Source organism: Lepisosteus oculatus, chromosome 16, assembly GCF_040954835.1.
Source record: "Lepisosteus oculatus isolate fLepOcu1 chromosome 16, fLepOcu1.hap2, whole genome shotgun sequence".
Classification (NCBI taxonomy): domain Eukaryota; kingdom Metazoa; phylum Chordata; class Actinopteri; order Semionotiformes; family Lepisosteidae; genus Lepisosteus; species Lepisosteus oculatus.
In genome coordinates, this window is record NC_090711.1 from 5,460,908 (window position 1) to 5,479,245 (window position 18,338).

Here is an 18,338-nt window from a genome sequence, read left to right on the forward strand (position 1 = left end):
CACCTCTGTGCAGGGTGACCTTTGCTCCACTTACTGTACAGTGGTAAACAAAAGGAACAGGCACTGAGCATGCTCAGCATCCTCCACTGTGTGGAACTGTGCAGGAGGCTGGATCACGTGTTTGTTTCATGTTCTGATGTTAAATAGCTTTACAGCACTTTTAGATTTGGCTGTTTATGAAAAATACATGGGGGGATGGGAGCTTGCAACATAACCTGCTGGCCATTTTATATTTGCTTTAGAGATAGTAGAAACCAATTACTCTAGGATATGAAGAAGCCATACTGTACATAGGTATACAAAAAGACATTGTTCCCCATAATGTTATTTTAGGAAGCCCTAAATCACAAAACATTCGGTTGTTTAAAAAAATCTGAATGGAAAAGAACTGTACAATATAATTTTCATGCAGTTTATTCTTCATTTTCATGATTTCTGTATAACATCTCCTCTTGATCTGCTGTGTCACGGGGCTGCTGGTGCAGAGATGCTGCTACGTGTCACCCAAGTGGTCTTGAACTTCAGCCGTGAATGAAATAGGATATGAGGTTATATATATATTTTCTTATATGTAAAGTGCTTTGGGTCCCTTTGGAGTGAAAACCTCATTACAAATGCAAATAATTATTAACATTATTCCCTCTGATATACGGTAATTGTTTTTTGAGAAAATGCAGTAATCTTAAGGCAGTCACACACTTTATATTCTTGTGCCCTTCCTCTCCCTCTGCCTGCTGTGTCAGAGTGTTTTCTCGGCCCTTCTCCCTCTAACACAGGCACACGTGCACCTGCTGAAGGACTATCTCTGTTGTGGTGGATTTGTTTTGCACTTGGCAGACTGTGGTGGCATGATTTACACTTTGTGACTGTGAAAGAAAGTGTATAACAACTTGTGGCATCTCTTCGGTTTAAAATTAGCTTTTTCAAGCATTTGTGTGAAATCAGGTTCTAAAACCCTAAAACCCTTGTTTCTAAAGCATGCAGGCAAAAAAAAAACCCACAGGATTCTGCACAAGGTAGTGAGTAAATAAAGTCTCTGCAATTTTGTTCATATCACTGGAATTATAGTACTGATTGTGTAACATTCCTGGGTGTACTTGTGATATTTTTTTTGCATGCATGCAGAATGTTCTCCTTTTTTTGGTTGTTGTATTAAAACACCCGAGCACAAGGCATGTTTTTCTTGCCCCTATTGAAATCCCCGGTGGTTGTTGCGTCATGGAAACATTGCAGTATCAAAATAAAAAGAAAGGAAACACCAGGAGGCTTATCAGCATGGATAACACTTAGCCTCCCAAAGTAGGAGAGGCCTAAATGTCTAAAGCAAGGCCTACGTAGTGTCAATGTGATATCTTCTCTGCCTGTTATCATTTGGTATTGTTTTAGCTTCAGAAACAGAAGCAGGGCTAGTGTTGGAAGAGGATACTCTTTCATTAGTATCTTGTTCTCCTCTTCTAAATCTCCCAATAGTCAGTGACCTCCTGGGATTCACCCAAACTCCACCTCATGGAAATGATCTGTCCCCTCAGATTGACAGTGTAGCAAGACATTCAAGTTCTGTCACTTTGCTTATAAGATATTGATTGGTTGTAATCAGCAGGGTGTTGTCTTCTTTCACCGACTTATTAGCAGAAACCATGAGCCTCCTAGGCTGTATTTTTTGCTGACCTTTCACAAACACCCAATCCTGAGAGGAGGGTTTTTAGAAGAAAAAAGTTTGACTGTAGTCCCTCATCTGCTCACAGCTTCCTCTTATGCCTGTTGCTAGGATCTTGCAGAAAGTTAAAGGGGTGGCCTTTCTCATCCTCAGCCAATCATGAAATGTTTTTTTTTTTTTTGCAGCTGAACAGAAAACCCTCTCTTGGTCTTTCTGAAGTGCTATGATCTGCCTTTCTCAGAGACCGTCTCTTGCTAATTCCCCTGTTGCAAATATGTTTGTAATTAACAGAAGACTGGAGAGAAGGAATCTTCAATAAAAGGAGAGAAAAAGTACAGAGGTAAGATTTGTGTTTTTCTTTAACACTGTTCCTTTACAACTCTGTTGCTGGAATTTGAAAGTGTACAGAGTGCAACCCTAAGAAAGCAGTCACTGCTGTATTATTCCCTTCTTTTGTTTATTATAGTGTGCTGTAACACCGTAAGACAAATGGGTTAACTGTGAAACCCAATGCTTTCCTGTATGTTGGCATTTGATTTGAGTGTATTCAATGCAAGTAGTTTGGAAAACTGTGGACAACTTTCTGTGACTTCCTAGACAAACGTTCAACATGTGGGGTATCACAGAAATGTTTAAAGATAAAACACAGGTCTGTTCAATTGCACAAGGGATTTTAAGAAGTCACCAAGGATCAAGTACTTGTATACCTAATTCCTGAAAGGAAATGTTAACAGCCTTTTCTGGAGCATATTGACATGCCCTTAATGTTAGTTTTTTTGTTTGTTATTAGATTATTTTGTACTGATGTCTTATTTGCATTAGATCACTGTTATTTACCAGGGGCTATATGGACTTTAGCTTTGATGTGTTGACTTTGTTATATCACAGTAGATTATAGATCCTGATGAGAACCATCTGGACTCATTGTCTGCATTGCACATCATAACAGTTGATTAATCATTTACCCAGCCTTCTTCAGCTACTTTTCCTATTTTAGGTACTGCACGATGTAGGATATGAAAGTGTGTTTGCAAGACTCTTTACTCCAGGTTGAAATTTGCTTCACTATTTCATGAAATAATTTACAGGCTATGGAAGTTCTTACCTTAAGTCCAGGAAAGAGATAACCAAGCCACTTTTGCCCCTGCTGTTCTAAATCATAATCATTCTTGAAATCTACATAGTGTATATCATCTGAACATCCTTCTTTTTCACATTAACTCTCTTGCATCCCATCTCCACCTTTAGAGCTACCCTTTGGTTAACTCCTCACTCTTCAATGTAGTCCCAGCCTTCTTATCCTGTGTCCATGGGGCTGGCCCTTAGCCCAGCAGCCCAAATAAGCCAAATATTACAATACTTAAATACTCATTAAATCTCAACAAACACATTTTATTCCTGGGTGTTTAATCCTCATTAAAAATATTAAAAGTACAGAATATAAAAAAACAGTGAAAAACAAAGGTAGTGATGTGTTCTGGAGGGGCATCTGCCTTATTTTACAATATTAATTGTTCAATTCCATATAACGTTTTTTTCCCGTCAGTGTTTTTGTTTTTTCTCGTTGCAAAATCCTTGACACTTCAGTAATTCACCCAGCCATAGAGTGTGAACAACGCTTGAAAAATCAGATACATCTTTAATGATGTGGGGGCTCCTAAGCTTTTTCTGAAGCATGGTTACCAATACAATTCCAATTTCTACTAAATAAAAACCTTTTAGGATTTTGAGATCATTTCTGGTTACTTTCTCAACTTTAAATGATCGCAGGAATGAGAGTGTATTCAATTATGTTTAGTTTTCTTTTTAAATTGGTGATGTTTCACAGCGTACAGAGCACAGGAAATATTACTTGTGTTCATTATAGTAAGCATAGTATAGTAATTATTATAGTAAGAGGCCTGGAAGACATGTTTTCTGATCATCAAAAGAAACTTATCACTCTATTAATTTATATGTTTTTTTTTAAATGTACTTAAAAGGGTTTTTGGATATTGAATAAAATTTTTGTCATAATTTTGACTTTGGTATGATACATACTTTCAGCCTTACATAGGCCTCATTCGACAGTGTTGATTGTGCACATGACGACATGATTTAAGCTTTTCAATGTCAAGCCCATTGAAAATCAAGGAAGAAAAGCACAGAAAGGAGCAAACATCCCCTGCTGAAAATGAGTACACTGTGTCACTTTTATGTTGGAACCGCACCACAGGCGCACTTGTCTGTAATGAAAGTCCTGTTATCCTATATATCAATCTTGTATAGACCATTCTGATTTACAAAGCAAGTGTGGAGCTGTAGGTTGATTGTTATGTAAATCAGACTAATTGTTGAGGAGCACTAAGTCTGATAGTAGTCGCAGGAGTTTCTAGCCACTACAGAGCTCTGCTGCTAGTGAAAGATGGCAAGCGGGACAACATTCCAGAAAAATAATACACATCGTCATGCTAGTTGGCTTACACGCAAGGTGAGAAATAGACAGTTATGCCATGAATGCACTGATGACAAGACTTGAGCCCCAGTGTACATTTGTGTTATGAGCAGGGACAAGTAGAGGCATCTAGGGCTCAAAGACCAGTGAACAGGCACATGTTCGCCCAGGCTCTGCAATAGGAACGGGTCGAAATAACATACAGTATATGCTCTGTAACCTGATGCACAGTATGTTTTACAGATGTACAGCTTATATTGCATTTAAACAGTGGCCACATTTGCTACTTACCTGGCTACTGACTTTCAGATTCATCCCTCAATTGATGACAAATGTTAATCAGTGTAATGAGTTTCCCTAAGTCATGTAAAAAGTCATGTCTGTTCAATAAAATGTCAATGCACCTGCTACAAAAAATATTGAGCTATTTTCCTTATATCTTTGTAGATTATAAGTGCAGTTTTAAATGTTTCAGTGTTTTGATGTTTAATGTCAAGAACTGGTCGGAGAGAATTGTGTGTGTGTGTGTGTGTTTTTTTTACCAGCAAGTTTTGTTTTCACCTCAGTAACTGAAGATTTGGGACCAGATTTTCCCCAACATGGCCACTGTCCCCTCTCCAGGTTGCCTCCTAGCAAGAAATCAGTTTTACAGAAGTAAGCTTTGCTGTGCTGCAGCTGTCTATCTTTGGATATAAAATACCTGGAACAGGAAAGGGCTTTCTTTATTTAAGGATTATGCAACAGCATTGGAAAAAGTGTTGCACAGAGTTCCACAAATATACCCTGTTTTGGCAGCTTTGTGACAACCAAGATTAGAAAGAAACACTCGTAGTTTTAACCCATTTTGTGTCAATAAGTATTTTTGGCAATTTCTAACCAGCAGTTTTGGATTAGATCTTTGTCATCTATTGGTAATTCACTTTACTTTCTTTTACTGTTTCTTAGATAAAGCAAAGAGATCCACCTGTTGAGCCACTTATTAAAAAAGACAAGACAAAATAAAGTAGCAAAATCGGACAGACACTTCCTGCACATATGATTATTGAAAGAACAATGTGCCTGCGTGTATACTGTATATTAACTCATACATAAAGTGGGCCATTGCAAAATATGAAGGGGACAAGCAAAAAAAATAAAATCATACACTTCAATCTGTTACATAAAGATGCGATTCATTACATTAATGCTTTGTATGTTTTAAAACGAGTGTTATTTTCTCCTAGGCCGAATCAAATCCTCTTGCAGTCATTCCTCTGGGTGCTCATCTCAACTAAAAGAAACACAAGAGGCACTTTCCCTGAATACATCTCCATATCAAGGTAATGGTATCTATACCTGAAAGGCTTTCTTGTGGTTGGTATCCCCACCCAACACACTATCGTCTGTAACAGGGCAAACCTTTCTTCCAAACAGTCACTTAGCAACCCCTCCCCCAGAACTCTAGCCCTGTGAAATTTGTTTTAAAGAAGTTGTTGTTGCACGGAAATGATATTTGCAGGTGGCTGCTTCAGTGTTTTCATCCAAAACACACTTTGCATCTGACTTTGTTTTAGAGGAATGGTTACAATTACAAGCACTTGCGAACAAGGACAGCTTCTTAGCAAACCAAACGTCTGGGGTGGGGACAATATTGGAGAGGCTGGAAAATACTGAACTAAGTGTCTCCCTAAACCAACCAATTACTTTGCCATAGAGATACTGGCTTTATCTTTTTCTCCTAGGCAGAGCCTTCCAGTTTAATAGTAAGCTGAACAAATGTGATAAAGGATCACGTGATTAACATGCTGCTTAGTGACTCCGAAAGTTGAGACGATTAAACATTAGCTGAAGCATGGTACTAAGTACAGGCTTTAAAGAAATCACCTTTTAGTATGAAAATCAGACTTCTTCCAGTCTCTATATGTGATCCTTTAAGAGATTTAAAAAGCTGCATTAAATTTATACAGTGTTTCTTGTGGTACGTCACTCTTGGTCTTAAAGATTGAATAAAAAAAACAATGTACTAAAACTATTTTTATAAAGAGCTTGAAAGTAAACTTGACTTGCTAGTTCAAGGCTTATACATTTTATAAAACACTTATTTTATTAGACAAATGAGAATCCTTTATGCTTATGGACTTTTCTAACAGGACTGTCAGCCATAATGGACCGCCGGTGGTGGATGAACATGCTTTCAAGAAACACCCTAGACACAAAGAGTCTCAGCTCTGCTGAAAGAGGGATGAAGTAGAATTTCAAAAAAAGTTGTCAGCCCTTCAAGGCAAAACTACCCAAACACTCCTGTAGGACACCACCTCATAATGGGAGAAAGTTTTACCTCTAATTATTTTGCCAAGTCTTTGAAGGACTGAATGACTTTCCATTTGGAAAACTAGGCAATAGTCCAAGATTCCAACTGTGTACTTGGGTAAAAAAAAATTGATATCATCTTTGTGGATACAGGCTGATTTATTTGATTAACTTCCTTTCAGCGCTTGACTGATTACATTATATAGATGTCCTGTTAGGCCATTGCACGTCTCAGTGGGTATGTGCTTCACCACTGGGCTGAGAACAAGCAAACAGTGCCAGATTGTTCAGTTAGCATAAATGCAGTCACACAGTCTCCATTAAATGAGATGGAAAGTCCATACAATGGGTTTGCTGATTTTAACTAACTCAGAAATGAACAATTTAAGCCTTTTAGTTGCAGAAAGCAAACCTTTTAACTCATTTGGCATCAGTTTGTTCTGCTTATGTGGCAATATTACGTAAAACAAAAACAATAAAGAAACTGCCATTTAAATACAAACTACAAAGAAGGAAAAGTTATGTCAATAATGAATGTAGTAACCCTTCAAACATCTTCCTGGAGGTAAAAAGTGTATCAGTACAGTAAATTTTGTAAAGTTGTATATTGTAATGCTTATTAGCAACAGCTTTTAAATCTCTAACATTGCAAAAAGTGTGTTTGCTAAATATAGAATTGAGCACTTACTCATACTTTGCATTATCAAGTAGATTTTAAAATTCAGTTATAACATCATCTTAATGTTTAAGTGTAGTACATTCTTCTCCTGTATAAATCAGGGGCTTCATTTACTAACCCAAAATATTGTGACTATGTACATATGATAAAATGTATGGATATTGAAAATCAGTTTTTTTAAAAGCATTTTTTAAAAGCTCACGTTAAAAAAAACTGCTTCTAGACAGAGTACAAACACAGTAGGTCCACTTCCGCCAGACTTATGTGTATAGTTTTAAAATCAGCCTGAAGCAGATGTCACATCTGAATTAGGAGTAAAACCAATAAGTGATAGCTAATACTTTCATTCCTTTTATACAGCATCAAACTAAATATTTCAATAAAAAAGGTGCACAGGTGATGTATACTCTTTAAACATACTGTACACCAACTGAACAAAGAAACATTTGAGAAACCAAACTACATTGTTTGCAATGAAGGGGTACCGCTTACATTAACAGGGATGGGAAAGTCATTTTGTTCCTCACAGGTTTTCAGCAAGTAGAAAACACACCAGCTAAGCTACTTTGGAACACAAGGACATCTGCTCTGCAACAGTTAGAGAAAACAACAGCAGCTGAGATTGTATTAGTGCTTGTTTCACACAGATGGCATCTTCAAATAGCAGGTCTGCAGAATTCAGGTAGGAGTAAGATAGGAGGTAGTCATCTAATCTCCACTGGTCCTTTGTATTTTCAGTATACCTTACCGTACAGTAAGCCTATTTTAATTAATACTGTAAACTCAGCGCATTAGCAGCCTAGCAGAATGCGATCAGAGTATTAAGATAGTCTCTGGACTCAACTTGGTTTTTTTTAAAAACATGCTCTAGGAACAAATGTTCCGGTACAATGCACAACATCGGTTTACCTAAAATACTGGCTGCATAAAACTAAAGCACTGACGAGCTCCAGAGATAGAAAAGCACCAGGGATAAAGACTGACAGACGCCATGATCAGACCCAATGTATGTTATTTAGCACAGGGCACTAACAAAGGTTACTATGACAGTATGAATTCATCTCTGTCACCGTCCGCAGATGGTACACCACACGACACACATTATCCCTCTTAAGATACACACGTCCATGCATCCACTTTCCTGTCAGCTAGCTAGCTCATGAGGGTGCACATTCGGGGCTTGGCTAGCAGTTTCCCATTTCACGCAAAACATAACCACATTTTATTTCGAAATGAGTTCCTGTTATCTGTAGAAACTCGGACACAAACTCTGAAGGTCTAACGTTATGTTTTCTGATTATTTGTACTTAGCTGTGTGAGAATGCTCTGTCTTCTTTTTTCATGTTGTTGCAGTCTGACTTCCAGGTACGGTGGCCTCATTGGTCCAAACCCGACACCTCTTTTCAGCCTGGCTTTGTAGTGTCAACGCTGAGCGGTGCATGCGCACATTTCCCAGTAAAGGAAGTACCATTTTTACAGATATAGTTAAAAATGTGTCAAATGTTTTGTTCAGGGTTGGGTTTTTTTGTACATTCTGTATATTTTGTTGTCTAATGGAATAAATGGATTGCTATGGCTGGAAATAAGTTTATGATGAAAATGCAGCTCATTTTTATGTAACAGTGGTACAGTCCGAGGGGGCAGGGCTATACGGTACCTTTTTAGGAGGCGTCTTCGCTAGGCTCAAGGGGAGCTGATAGTACTTAAAAGTGGTGGGACTCCTGTTTTGTAATTTTTAGAGAAAGGGTTAATTTTTGTGTATATTTGTTCCATTTTGTTAGTTTTCTACTATATATAATTGTTAGTTTGTGGGGAGCACTGTCCTAATAAATCATCACTTTTGCACCTAAGTGCTATTGCAGCTGAGCCATCATTGTTTTAAAAGAACTCCCCTCCCTGTGACATCATACCATTTTAATTGGGCAAAGGGGTACGTACATCTGCCCTTCACCTCAATGAAAAAGGGATTTTTCCCACAGGTTGTTTAACCTTAGCTAACCTGGATCAATAGGACTTTGCACTTCTGATCCCCCTTGCTCACAGAGCCAGGAAAGATGCACAGGCACAGGCAGCATGTGTTAATGTGCACCAGGATAGCCCCCATTATCCACCTTGATTGGATTGCCAGTGCTATGCACGAGGGGCAAAGCTCTCTGGAATAAAACGCTGCCATCGCCTCAAATAAACCAAGAGGACTGTCAAGAGAAGCAATATAGATTTTTATCACCACAAAACTTAAAGGTTTTGGGGAGAGCAGGGGGGGGTTCTGCTCCTCTATCTAGAAAAATAGATGCCAGGGGGTTTAAAAAGAACTGTCAGATAAAGCAAATACTGTGAATGCAGTGCTTGCAATTTCACTCAGTTCTTAGACTGAGCTGGCACACTCACATTTATGCAAACTGTGACTGCTCTATGCTAGAAGCGGTCTGATAAGTTTATCTTACGTACATTCAGGATGTTCTACGCAACCTTACTCCAAGGTGGTCTTGTTTGCGCGGTGGGGTTAAAATTATATTGAAGGAAGAGAAGATGGTGCAGTGCTTCGCATGACTGCCTCCCAGCACTAGGGTCCTGGGTTCAATTCCTGGGGTGCTTGCTGTCTGTGTACAGCCTGTGTTTGAATGAGCTTCCTTCAGATGCTCCGGTGCCCTCCCACAGGCCAGAGACAAAATGGGAAGTTAATTGTCTTCTGGCAAAACTGGCCCTGGTGTGAGTTTGTTTGTGTCACGTGTGCCCTTCATCCCATCCAGGGTGTATCCTGCCTAGCGCCCACTGCTTTCTGAAATAGGCTCCAGCTCTCCCACGACCCCGCATCAGATAAAGCGGTTAAAAAAATTAAATGGATGGTCTTTTCAGCCTTGCAAAAAAGCAGGTGACACACTTAAGTAGGCTGCTTGAGGCTATTTTATTAATCTGTAAACACAGGATGACAAAGTGATAGTATGGTTATAAATGTGTTACAGATGTAAAAAGATAAAAAGGTGTGTCTTTTTTTTGTCTTTTTTTTTTACTTTTATGTTAGCATTTTTAAAAAAAAGGACTAAAGCAGCCTAAACTAGGTCTACGGTAAAAATGGGTTGCTCCGCCACCTAGCGTTGTTCCGTTCTGCCCCGGCTTCAGGCAGAACTCCCGGCCTCCGGCTTGCCAGACTCGCTGGCATCACTGAGCTGCCTCTTCATCACCTCCTGGGCCAGCCCACAGGTCACCTTCTCATTGGTCACGCTGAAGGTCCCCGAGCTACAAGACAGGCAGGACAACGGGTGAGGAGCCGCCAAGAAAGCTTGAACTGAAATGGTTAATAACACCACTAAATCCTTAAGTCACCACTTACAAACCCCATAAACATGTTCCTCTTTAAATGTGGCCTAGTTAAAACTAGGCCATGCATGATTAATTTGCATTCCTGATCATTCTACTCACTTCTGAGGAGATTCAGTAAGGGTGGTCATAGTTGGTTGGTTATGCTTCCCAAAGAAGAAGCTGGACCACCAGTGTCCAGGATCTTGGTGTTTGGGCAGACCTGTGAACAGGCAAGAGGATTCAAGGTCTTCATTTTAGCTCTGTGTGCAATGTAATTAGTTACACACAAACATGCCCAGGATTATCTTCAAACATAAGCAGAATAAGGAGGAAAAAATTTCCCAGTATCCAAAATAAGATCAACCACCCATTTTCAGACAGAAATTAATGGCAAGGTGTCTAATCTGTATAGCCATGAATGAGAGCCCAGTGAGAGGCCAAGGTCCTATGCGGTCTGCTCCCTTTGAGTCAACGCAGCCGACAGCAAACAATGCCCTATCTAAGACTGAACACTCAAAACTAACTCGACTTCCTGCAAGCGGCCAAACAACCAGCCCCAGGATAAAGACGGGAAACTGCACGAGGAATAAGGCAGCCAAAAACCAAATCTGAACTTCCACTCCTCACTCTCATCTGAGAACTGTTTCACCCTTCTGACACAGAAAATAAAAAATGAAGACACTTCTGTGTGATGAACTCTACACCTCCAGGTTCTTCCTAAGATGCAAATCTTACCAGGATGATGTGGGATGACCTCCCCAGCATACTCCGAACTTCCACAGGAGCTGTTACTTGAGGTGGAACCTAAACGCCCTGGAATGAATAGACTCTATAAGGGTGCATATCCGACAACAGCTCACTTCCGACTAGATCTCTTCAATAAGACAGCAGTATTATAAAGGAGGCGACAGGACAGGAGTACGCAGTCCACTTCAATGTGACTTTTAGTATAGGCAGGGCACGAATCATACGATTGAACTATAATTTATTCATAGTCCTTGGTAAGACATCGTGCCAAACTGGAGTAATGGAAGTGATTGGGAAGGTCTGCTGTCAGCACTAGGGGTTAGTCCTTTAGTCCTTATGGGTCAAAGCAACTTACTCCTGTAGTAGTCATGGGTTGCGATGAGTGAGCCACTTGATGGGATTGCGGCCATCCTTCAGATCTTTCTTCACTGTACTTTGATGGTAAACCCTGGAATGACATCATTGACAAGGGGAAAGTGGCTGTAATTGACACATTCCTGGTCTATTAATTGAATACAGATTAGCAGAAACCGCACGTGTTTGAAGCTGGCTGGGTTTCTAAAACGAGGATTTCCTTGCCACATGCGTCCCTGTGAGCCACACAGAAGTTTTAAGTATGTTCTCAACACAAGACGCATTCAACAATTCAGATAACAGTCAACGGGAATCCCGACATTGCGATTAATCATCTTTAGGACCTGATGTTGATCCAAGTCGGATCAAGGTGACCGCTACTTCAGGAAAAATAAAATAGCACAGCTACTGTATGAAAAAAAAAACAGCCAAGACATTTAACAATAGGGCAAACAGGGTTTGATGTAATAATGAGCGTCTTTCAACATCTTTCCGCAGAAGAAAAAAAAACTAACACTGTTAGCACAACGTAAGGGCTGTAACTATGCAACAGCACCGCAGTGTTGCACAACCAACAAGTCCCAGCATTCCACATGGAGCAGAACAGTGTGAGGTTACAGAGGAACAGCTGGGCACTCCAGTCTGCTCCCCTTCCCCCACAATTGGACAGGAAGGGACTGCCAACAACTGGACCGTTTCCAAGTTCTTTGACAACTCGGGGGCAGTAATATATAAGATTCACAACATTGGGATACACTGGCAAACAAAGTTTGAATAGAATAAATTCGATATCCTGTTATAAACAGGATATTATAAACACTGCGTAGATGTTATGATGCAAGCATCTGCAACGGTACAGCCGCCCCGGGCTAGGAAAAATGTGTCCAGTTTGCGTTTTCGTATGGGCAAGATATTTCAAAAACAGGGAAAAAACGAATAGTAGAAACAAAGGAAAATAAAACCCCGTTTATTGTTTAAACAGTATTAAAGAAACAGCAAAACAAAAGTAACCCGCTTTCTTTTAAACAAAAACAAAGCGCGGCTGAGACCAGCTGTGGAGTTTATTAATGATTAGCTACACTGAAAAGATAGGATTATCCTAACAAGCGCAATATAATCTGAAGAGAGATTTAAGAGAGGATTTGATATTTAGGACAGGAGGCGATAGCATTATTTGTTGACAGACTCGGGGTCTAAATTAAAATACACCTTACCTCGTCAATTTAAAGCTTTTTACTACTCAGTGCCGGGGAGATGATAAGCCTTGATATAGAGTTATGAATGTTGAAATTCATACTATATAATCACCAAGCTGAAAAAAAAACAGAAACGGAAATAAAATCAGAATCAGTTTTAAACAACGGTACTCTGAGAAATAAAACACATGATCTTAAAATATGTAGAACACGACTCCTCCCAATTTGAAACAATTTTCTACAATCAAGAGAACAACTTAACATACACAGTAGAAAGTCCATTGTCAAGTTAACAAACTGGGGACCTCTTGAACTCACAAAATTGACTAGATTATCAAGACTGCATTTTCAATGAAAAGCATCACATGCCGTACATGTGGGAAATAGTTTGTCATAAAATACTGCGGCAATATGACATTACCTTTTTAAGCAAATACATGTTAATATACATAAAATGTCGGCACTATCATTCACAGCAAACTCATTTCTTTGCCACTGCTTTCTCAGGGCTCAGAGCCGTCACGTACAGCATGAACCCTAAAGCGGCCCAAAACTCATAAATTATAGACTAAATCTCGAAATAGCTTCAGTCCCACTCTTAACAAAATTAAATCAATTTTCTAATTATACCCCGCGAACTCCATACAATGCAATAGTTTACCCACGCCGTTTTATAATTACAATGCCCTACCCACCAGATTAAACCAGTTTAATGTATAATGGCTCCTCTTCTCCTCCATTTTGACTCCATTTTTAGCACTCATTATTACAAAGGCAGACACGACATCTTCTGTACTCCTCCCAACACACACGCTTACCTGATTCTTAACTCGTTGGTGGTGCTGATCTTGAACTGCACACCGAATCTAAGATCTCAGTTGGCAAGGCTCGGGAAAATAAACGCTAGGCGACGGGGCCCATTTGAAATGATGATTTTGGGTAAAACCCTCCACGTCCTTTGCAAGGCTCAGCTACACTGTACCTTCTGCCTCTGCGCTCAGAGCACGCTGTTATATGCTGTGTGGAGGGTGACGTCATCGCCTGACGGCTCAGACTGCGGGGAGGCGGAGAGTTTCTTCTGCTCCGGGACTAACAGAGAAGGGGAACAGGGCTGTGGGGCTGTGAGAAAGTGTTGGGTGACACTGTGGCTACTGATAGAAAAAACAACAACAGAAGAGCAGCCGGACACCGCCGCTAAAGTCGCGATTAGCTCCTTGCGAGTTGAGGTCATTTAAACAAAAATCCCTGTTTGTGCACAAGGCTAAACCAGTATCTAGCCAACTGCAAACATATCCGACAATTAACACCAACTTTATCCTCTGTTATGCTCGCTTCGATAGAGGTCTTTTTCATTGCTGCGGCGTTTTGCTTCTTCTATTTTCGAACCCAATGTAATTATACACTAGAGGAAACTTCCCGTGCTAAATGCCGTTAGAGGAAACAAAAATAACACCACCAATATGGAAAATATTACATAGGAAAAAAGTCTAAGGATCCACATAGGTGCCAAGCAGGGCGATTGTTGCGCACATCTTCCCTGGTGGTCTAGTGGTTAGGATTCGGCGCTCTCACCGCCGCGGCCCGGGTTCGATTCCCGGTCAGGGAATTGTCTTTTTTATCAATTCTAATACAATAATATCTACAACTGTATAATGATAATAATAATTGCTTACACTTATATAGCGCTTTTCTGGACACTCTACTTTACAGCGCTTTACAGGTAATGGGGACTCCCCTCCACCACCACCAATGTGAAGCATCCACCTGGATGATTTGATGTTGTAATTTAAACATAGTTTAAATTTTAAATTATACTCGAATGTACGGGAATGATGTTTTCGCTATACTGTATTGCCACCTGCCGTGTATTTATTGAACAACTCTTAACATGAAGGTTTGTAGCAGGGGCGTAGTCAGAAATTGATTTTTGGGTGGGACCGCGCAAACGTGCGTGGCCCGGGCTCTAACTGACCGTCCTGCCAGCATAGGGGCACCCTTCCAATATACAATGCAATTCTCGAGCGGTATAAACAAACAGCAGAATTAGCGGAACCTTAATAATAATAATTATAATAACATCACTTGATTAACCCTTTACAATTTCTTGCATTAGGAATTACCTTTTCGCATACCCCATCTTACTCTCCATGAGACATGGAAAACATCAATAAAGTGATGTTATTATTATTTCAGTTGTGATCTTTCGATCAGTTGACCCCAGACTTTGCAGTCTTTACACACATAAAGTCACTATGTTAGTTCATTGGTTTAGGTGTTTTCTTTTCATTTTTAACCACGTTCTCGAAAATGTATGGCTTGTATACTCCTTTCATTAGTGAAGAGACACCAGTTTCCAAATTACCGCAGGTGCAACACTAGAGCCCATATTCACATTTTTTAGGTGTTAGTTTCAATATCGATATAATTTAACAATAAAAAATAAAATTTAAAGCACGAGCATGATAATACAATTATCATAGACTTTACATTTCTATTCATTTTTGAAGTACAAAGCAGAAGGTATTTCCCCTACCTTAAATATACGATTAAAATTGTTCAAATATCTGTAATATTTCATTACAGAAAGCAGCGCAGACAGCTAAATTGCAAATATAAAATGTATTTATTTCGGAGAGAACGGGACACTGTGGATCAATAAAGACGTTAAAAAAATAAGTCGATGTAGTTATTTTACAAAGAAGTAAAGCACTTTAAAAATAGATTCTCACTGACACTAAACAAGCCGATCCAGCAGGCGCTGCTAGCTCGAACAGCTCTCAGCCCCGTGATTGGCTAAACCCCCGAACAATCCGGGCCGCGATTGGGTGAAGAGTGAGAATCGACACTCTGATTAGGTAAAGCGCCACAGCGGAAGTTCTGTGTGTACCGTGTGTGCTGAATGAGCACGCTGGATATACAGCAACACATCCACTGGTTTGCAATTACTGATCAATCTAAGAGAGTCTCACTGAGGTCAAAACTGAATAGCATACAAAGAATGTCATGGCATCCACAGCGTGTTCACGACTCCGATAGCATGTCACGATAGGACACCGCAATACCCAATGCGACTGGCGCATCATTTTCATGGCACCACCGTCGCTATATGGCGCACCCCCGACAAAACGCCCCCCATGCCGCGACACGGAGTCCACATATCGCGATATGACAAACGCCCCCGCGCTCAGGTCGCGACATGAAAGGCCCTATATCGCGATATGACATGCCCAGGCAAAAACGCCCACCCCCCATGTCGCGACATAAAGTCTGTATATCGTGATATGACAAAAACCGGCACGACTATGTCGCGACATGAAGCCCGTATATCGCGATATGACATACCCCTGCAAAAGTGCCCGGCCCCATGTCGTGACATGAAAGGCCCTATATCGCGATATGACATGCCTGGCCAAAACGCCAATCCCCCATGTCACGACATGAAGCCCATATATCCTGATATGACATACCACGACAAAATGCGCAGCCCCAATGTCGCGACAGGAGTTGATGTGTTGCGATAGGACGTATGCTGATCCCATGTCGTGACACAAAGTCCATATATAGCGACACGTCCTATCTGGGTATATTATGTCCTGATATGAGATCTTTGTTGCGACAGCAGTGCCAGGGTGGCATGGAAGCAAGGCGCTAGCCGTGATATACACTGCCGCGATATACATGCGATATACATGGGGTCCCTATCATGACATGCTGCGGAGGTCTTGTCGCGATGGGATCCCACAGTTACGCGTTTGGCAACAGCGTGTCACGGTAGGGAAAGAAAAGGAAAAAGTGCCTTAGAAAATAGATAATACAATCACGGTGATTTTACATACATCACAACCACAGGTTTATGTCATAGATGGTTAACTTGTTGGTATGCGTCATGTCTTTGTATTATTCACATCTAAGGAGACTCATATGTTTATGGATATTGATTGTCTTTAAAATGTAAAGGGTACGAGCTAAACTGTAACAGAGCGCTTGAACTCGGCAGACGGGGTCACTGGAGGTCAAAGTCACCGTGCTTGGTCAGGTGATCACCGGAAAAACAAAGCGTTATATCTCGGAAACGAAAGCAACACAAACGCTACTTTCAACAGCACAAACGTAGCACTAACGATAGAGGTGGGTTTCATCGTTTATGCTTTCTGTGGGGGGGCAACTGCACGGATCTTTTTTTTTTTGCCTTTAAATATTCCGCGGATTTGAGCATAGCATACCAGAAGAGCATGCACGCACGTATGGGTTTCAGAGGTTGGAGCAAATGCATCGCCCCAAGGGTAATATCGAGTGAGGCGCCATGAGAATAAAAACTGCGAATGTATTCAAATATTAAGTTCTGAAGATCATGTTTTATCCTTCATGATGCTTTTAAACTTGTATGAAATAGTATTCTGTTTTCGATGCCAAAAGACACCTTATTTGGAAATTCGTGACTACCCACAAGACTTAACACTGAATTGTAATAGTCGCGTTACAGTGCTAGCCAATTAATCGTACCTTTAATTGCAAGAATGGTCTGCTAATAAAAGTGTCAAATACATACTTTGGATGTATTTTAGTTCTCTAAACGTCGTTCACTTAAAAATACTGCAGGGCGTTTAGAGGCGATCTGAACAGTTATCTGTAATCCGTCAATATTATCTAAATGTTATTCATGCATTCCAGAACATGTAATTTGTTAACAGGAGACATTGTAGAACCTCTTCGTGCTGAACTCCTACAGGTCGAGCTCCTACAAGCAAACGCGTGCACTGCCGCTTGCGTTCTAGAAACACTTGTAGTCGGGAACCCAGGCTCCACGGCCGAAACGTGTTCTCTTCTCTTTTTCAGCATGGAATAAACCTATTACTTGTTCCTTTGCAGCCTCCGCATGCTGACGCAACTACCCACCTGAACTAGCAGTGTAGCAGATGGTATAAAGAGCCTTCTTCGAGCCCCCCCTAGCGGCGATAAAGGGCAATATACCCTGTCTAACGTGAATACCTGTATTTACAAGGATGAATTTTTTATTAGGTTTTACACTTGATGGTTTATGCACATTTTTAATGAAGAAGGAAGAGTCAACGGGAATAATTGAAACTACTTTTAAAAAAAACAGCTCTTCCCTGACCGGGAATCGAACCCGGGCCGCGGCGGTGAGAGCGCCGAATCCTAACCACTAGACCACCAGGGAACTTGCAGCACCTTGCTCAGGAGTAAATAGATCTAGGAGTAGTAGTGTTCCCAACTACCGTTGTAGATAGCTAAAATATTTCTTCTTCGTTTGGTAATTTGGAGTCTCTCTCCCCTGACATCCCAAACGACCGGCGAGCTATATGTGATGCGCAGACGCCATCACGTCAACGAGCAATTTATAGGCGAGATGCGACTCACCTAGAAAGCGGTCTGGAATGAGCAAATAGAAACGTCTCACTGAACCGGTTCTTCCACTTGCATGAAGCTAAAAACATAGGCCGCGTCTCCCACTTTTTTTTTTAAAACACGGTCGTTTGCATGAAAAATCGAGGGGCAGCTTTTTTTTCCCCTCAAAAAAACAATTCCGAATTCCCTAACTTTACGCTACTATCTCCAGCAGTTCGAAGAATTTATTACGCTGCAATTGTCACCTATATCTTTTCAGACCTTATATTTTTATTTTTTCTAAATATCAAGGTACTGAACACCAACTCATCACAT

General features: G+C 40.5%; 1 protein-coding gene, 1 long non-coding RNA gene and 2 other non-coding genes across 5 annotated transcripts; 2 read left to right on the forward strand and 2 right to left on the reverse strand.

Annotated features, from left to right (window-relative positions):
• The first annotated feature begins 1,587 nt into the window (after nt 1–1,587).
• LOC107079585 (uncharacterized) lies at nt 1,588–8,909 on the forward strand. Of its 2 annotated transcripts, none has more exons than XR_011181776.1 (4): nt 1,588–1,997; nt 4,637–4,745; nt 5,315–5,410; nt 6,221–8,909. It is a non-coding gene; the product is annotated as an uncharacterized lncRNA (long non-coding RNA). The 2 variants fall into 2 exon arrangements; XR_001480528.2 differs by having other exon boundaries at nt 1,640–1,997; nt 4,658–4,745.
• Nucleotides 8,910–9,945: 1,036 nt separating this feature from the next.
• ppdpfb (pancreatic progenitor cell differentiation and proliferation factor b) lies at nt 9,946–13,649 on the reverse strand. The gene is made up of 6 exons (XM_006639613.3): nt 13,475–13,649; nt 12,675–12,772; nt 11,462–11,554; nt 11,095–11,172; nt 10,480–10,579; nt 9,946–10,296 (listed from the first exon to the last, which is right to left on the reverse strand). Exons 3-6 carry the CDS (start codon nt 11,514–11,516, stop codon nt 10,176–10,178), a joined length of 354 nt encoding a protein of 117 aa, XP_006639676.1. The 5' UTR covers nt 11,517–11,554; nt 12,675–12,772; nt 13,475–13,649; the 3' UTR covers nt 9,946–10,175.
• A 541-nt stretch (nt 13,650–14,190) lies between these two features.
• trnae-cuc (transfer RNA glutamic acid (anticodon CUC)) lies at nt 14,191–14,262 on the forward strand. The gene has a single exon. It is a non-coding gene; the product is annotated as a tRNA-Glu (tRNA).
• A 3,501-nt stretch (nt 14,263–17,763) lies between these two features.
• Nucleotides 17,764–17,835, reverse strand: trnae-cuc (transfer RNA glutamic acid (anticodon CUC)). Its single transcript has one exon. It is a non-coding gene; the product is annotated as a tRNA-Glu (tRNA).
• Nucleotides 17,836–18,338: the final 503 nt, after the last annotated feature.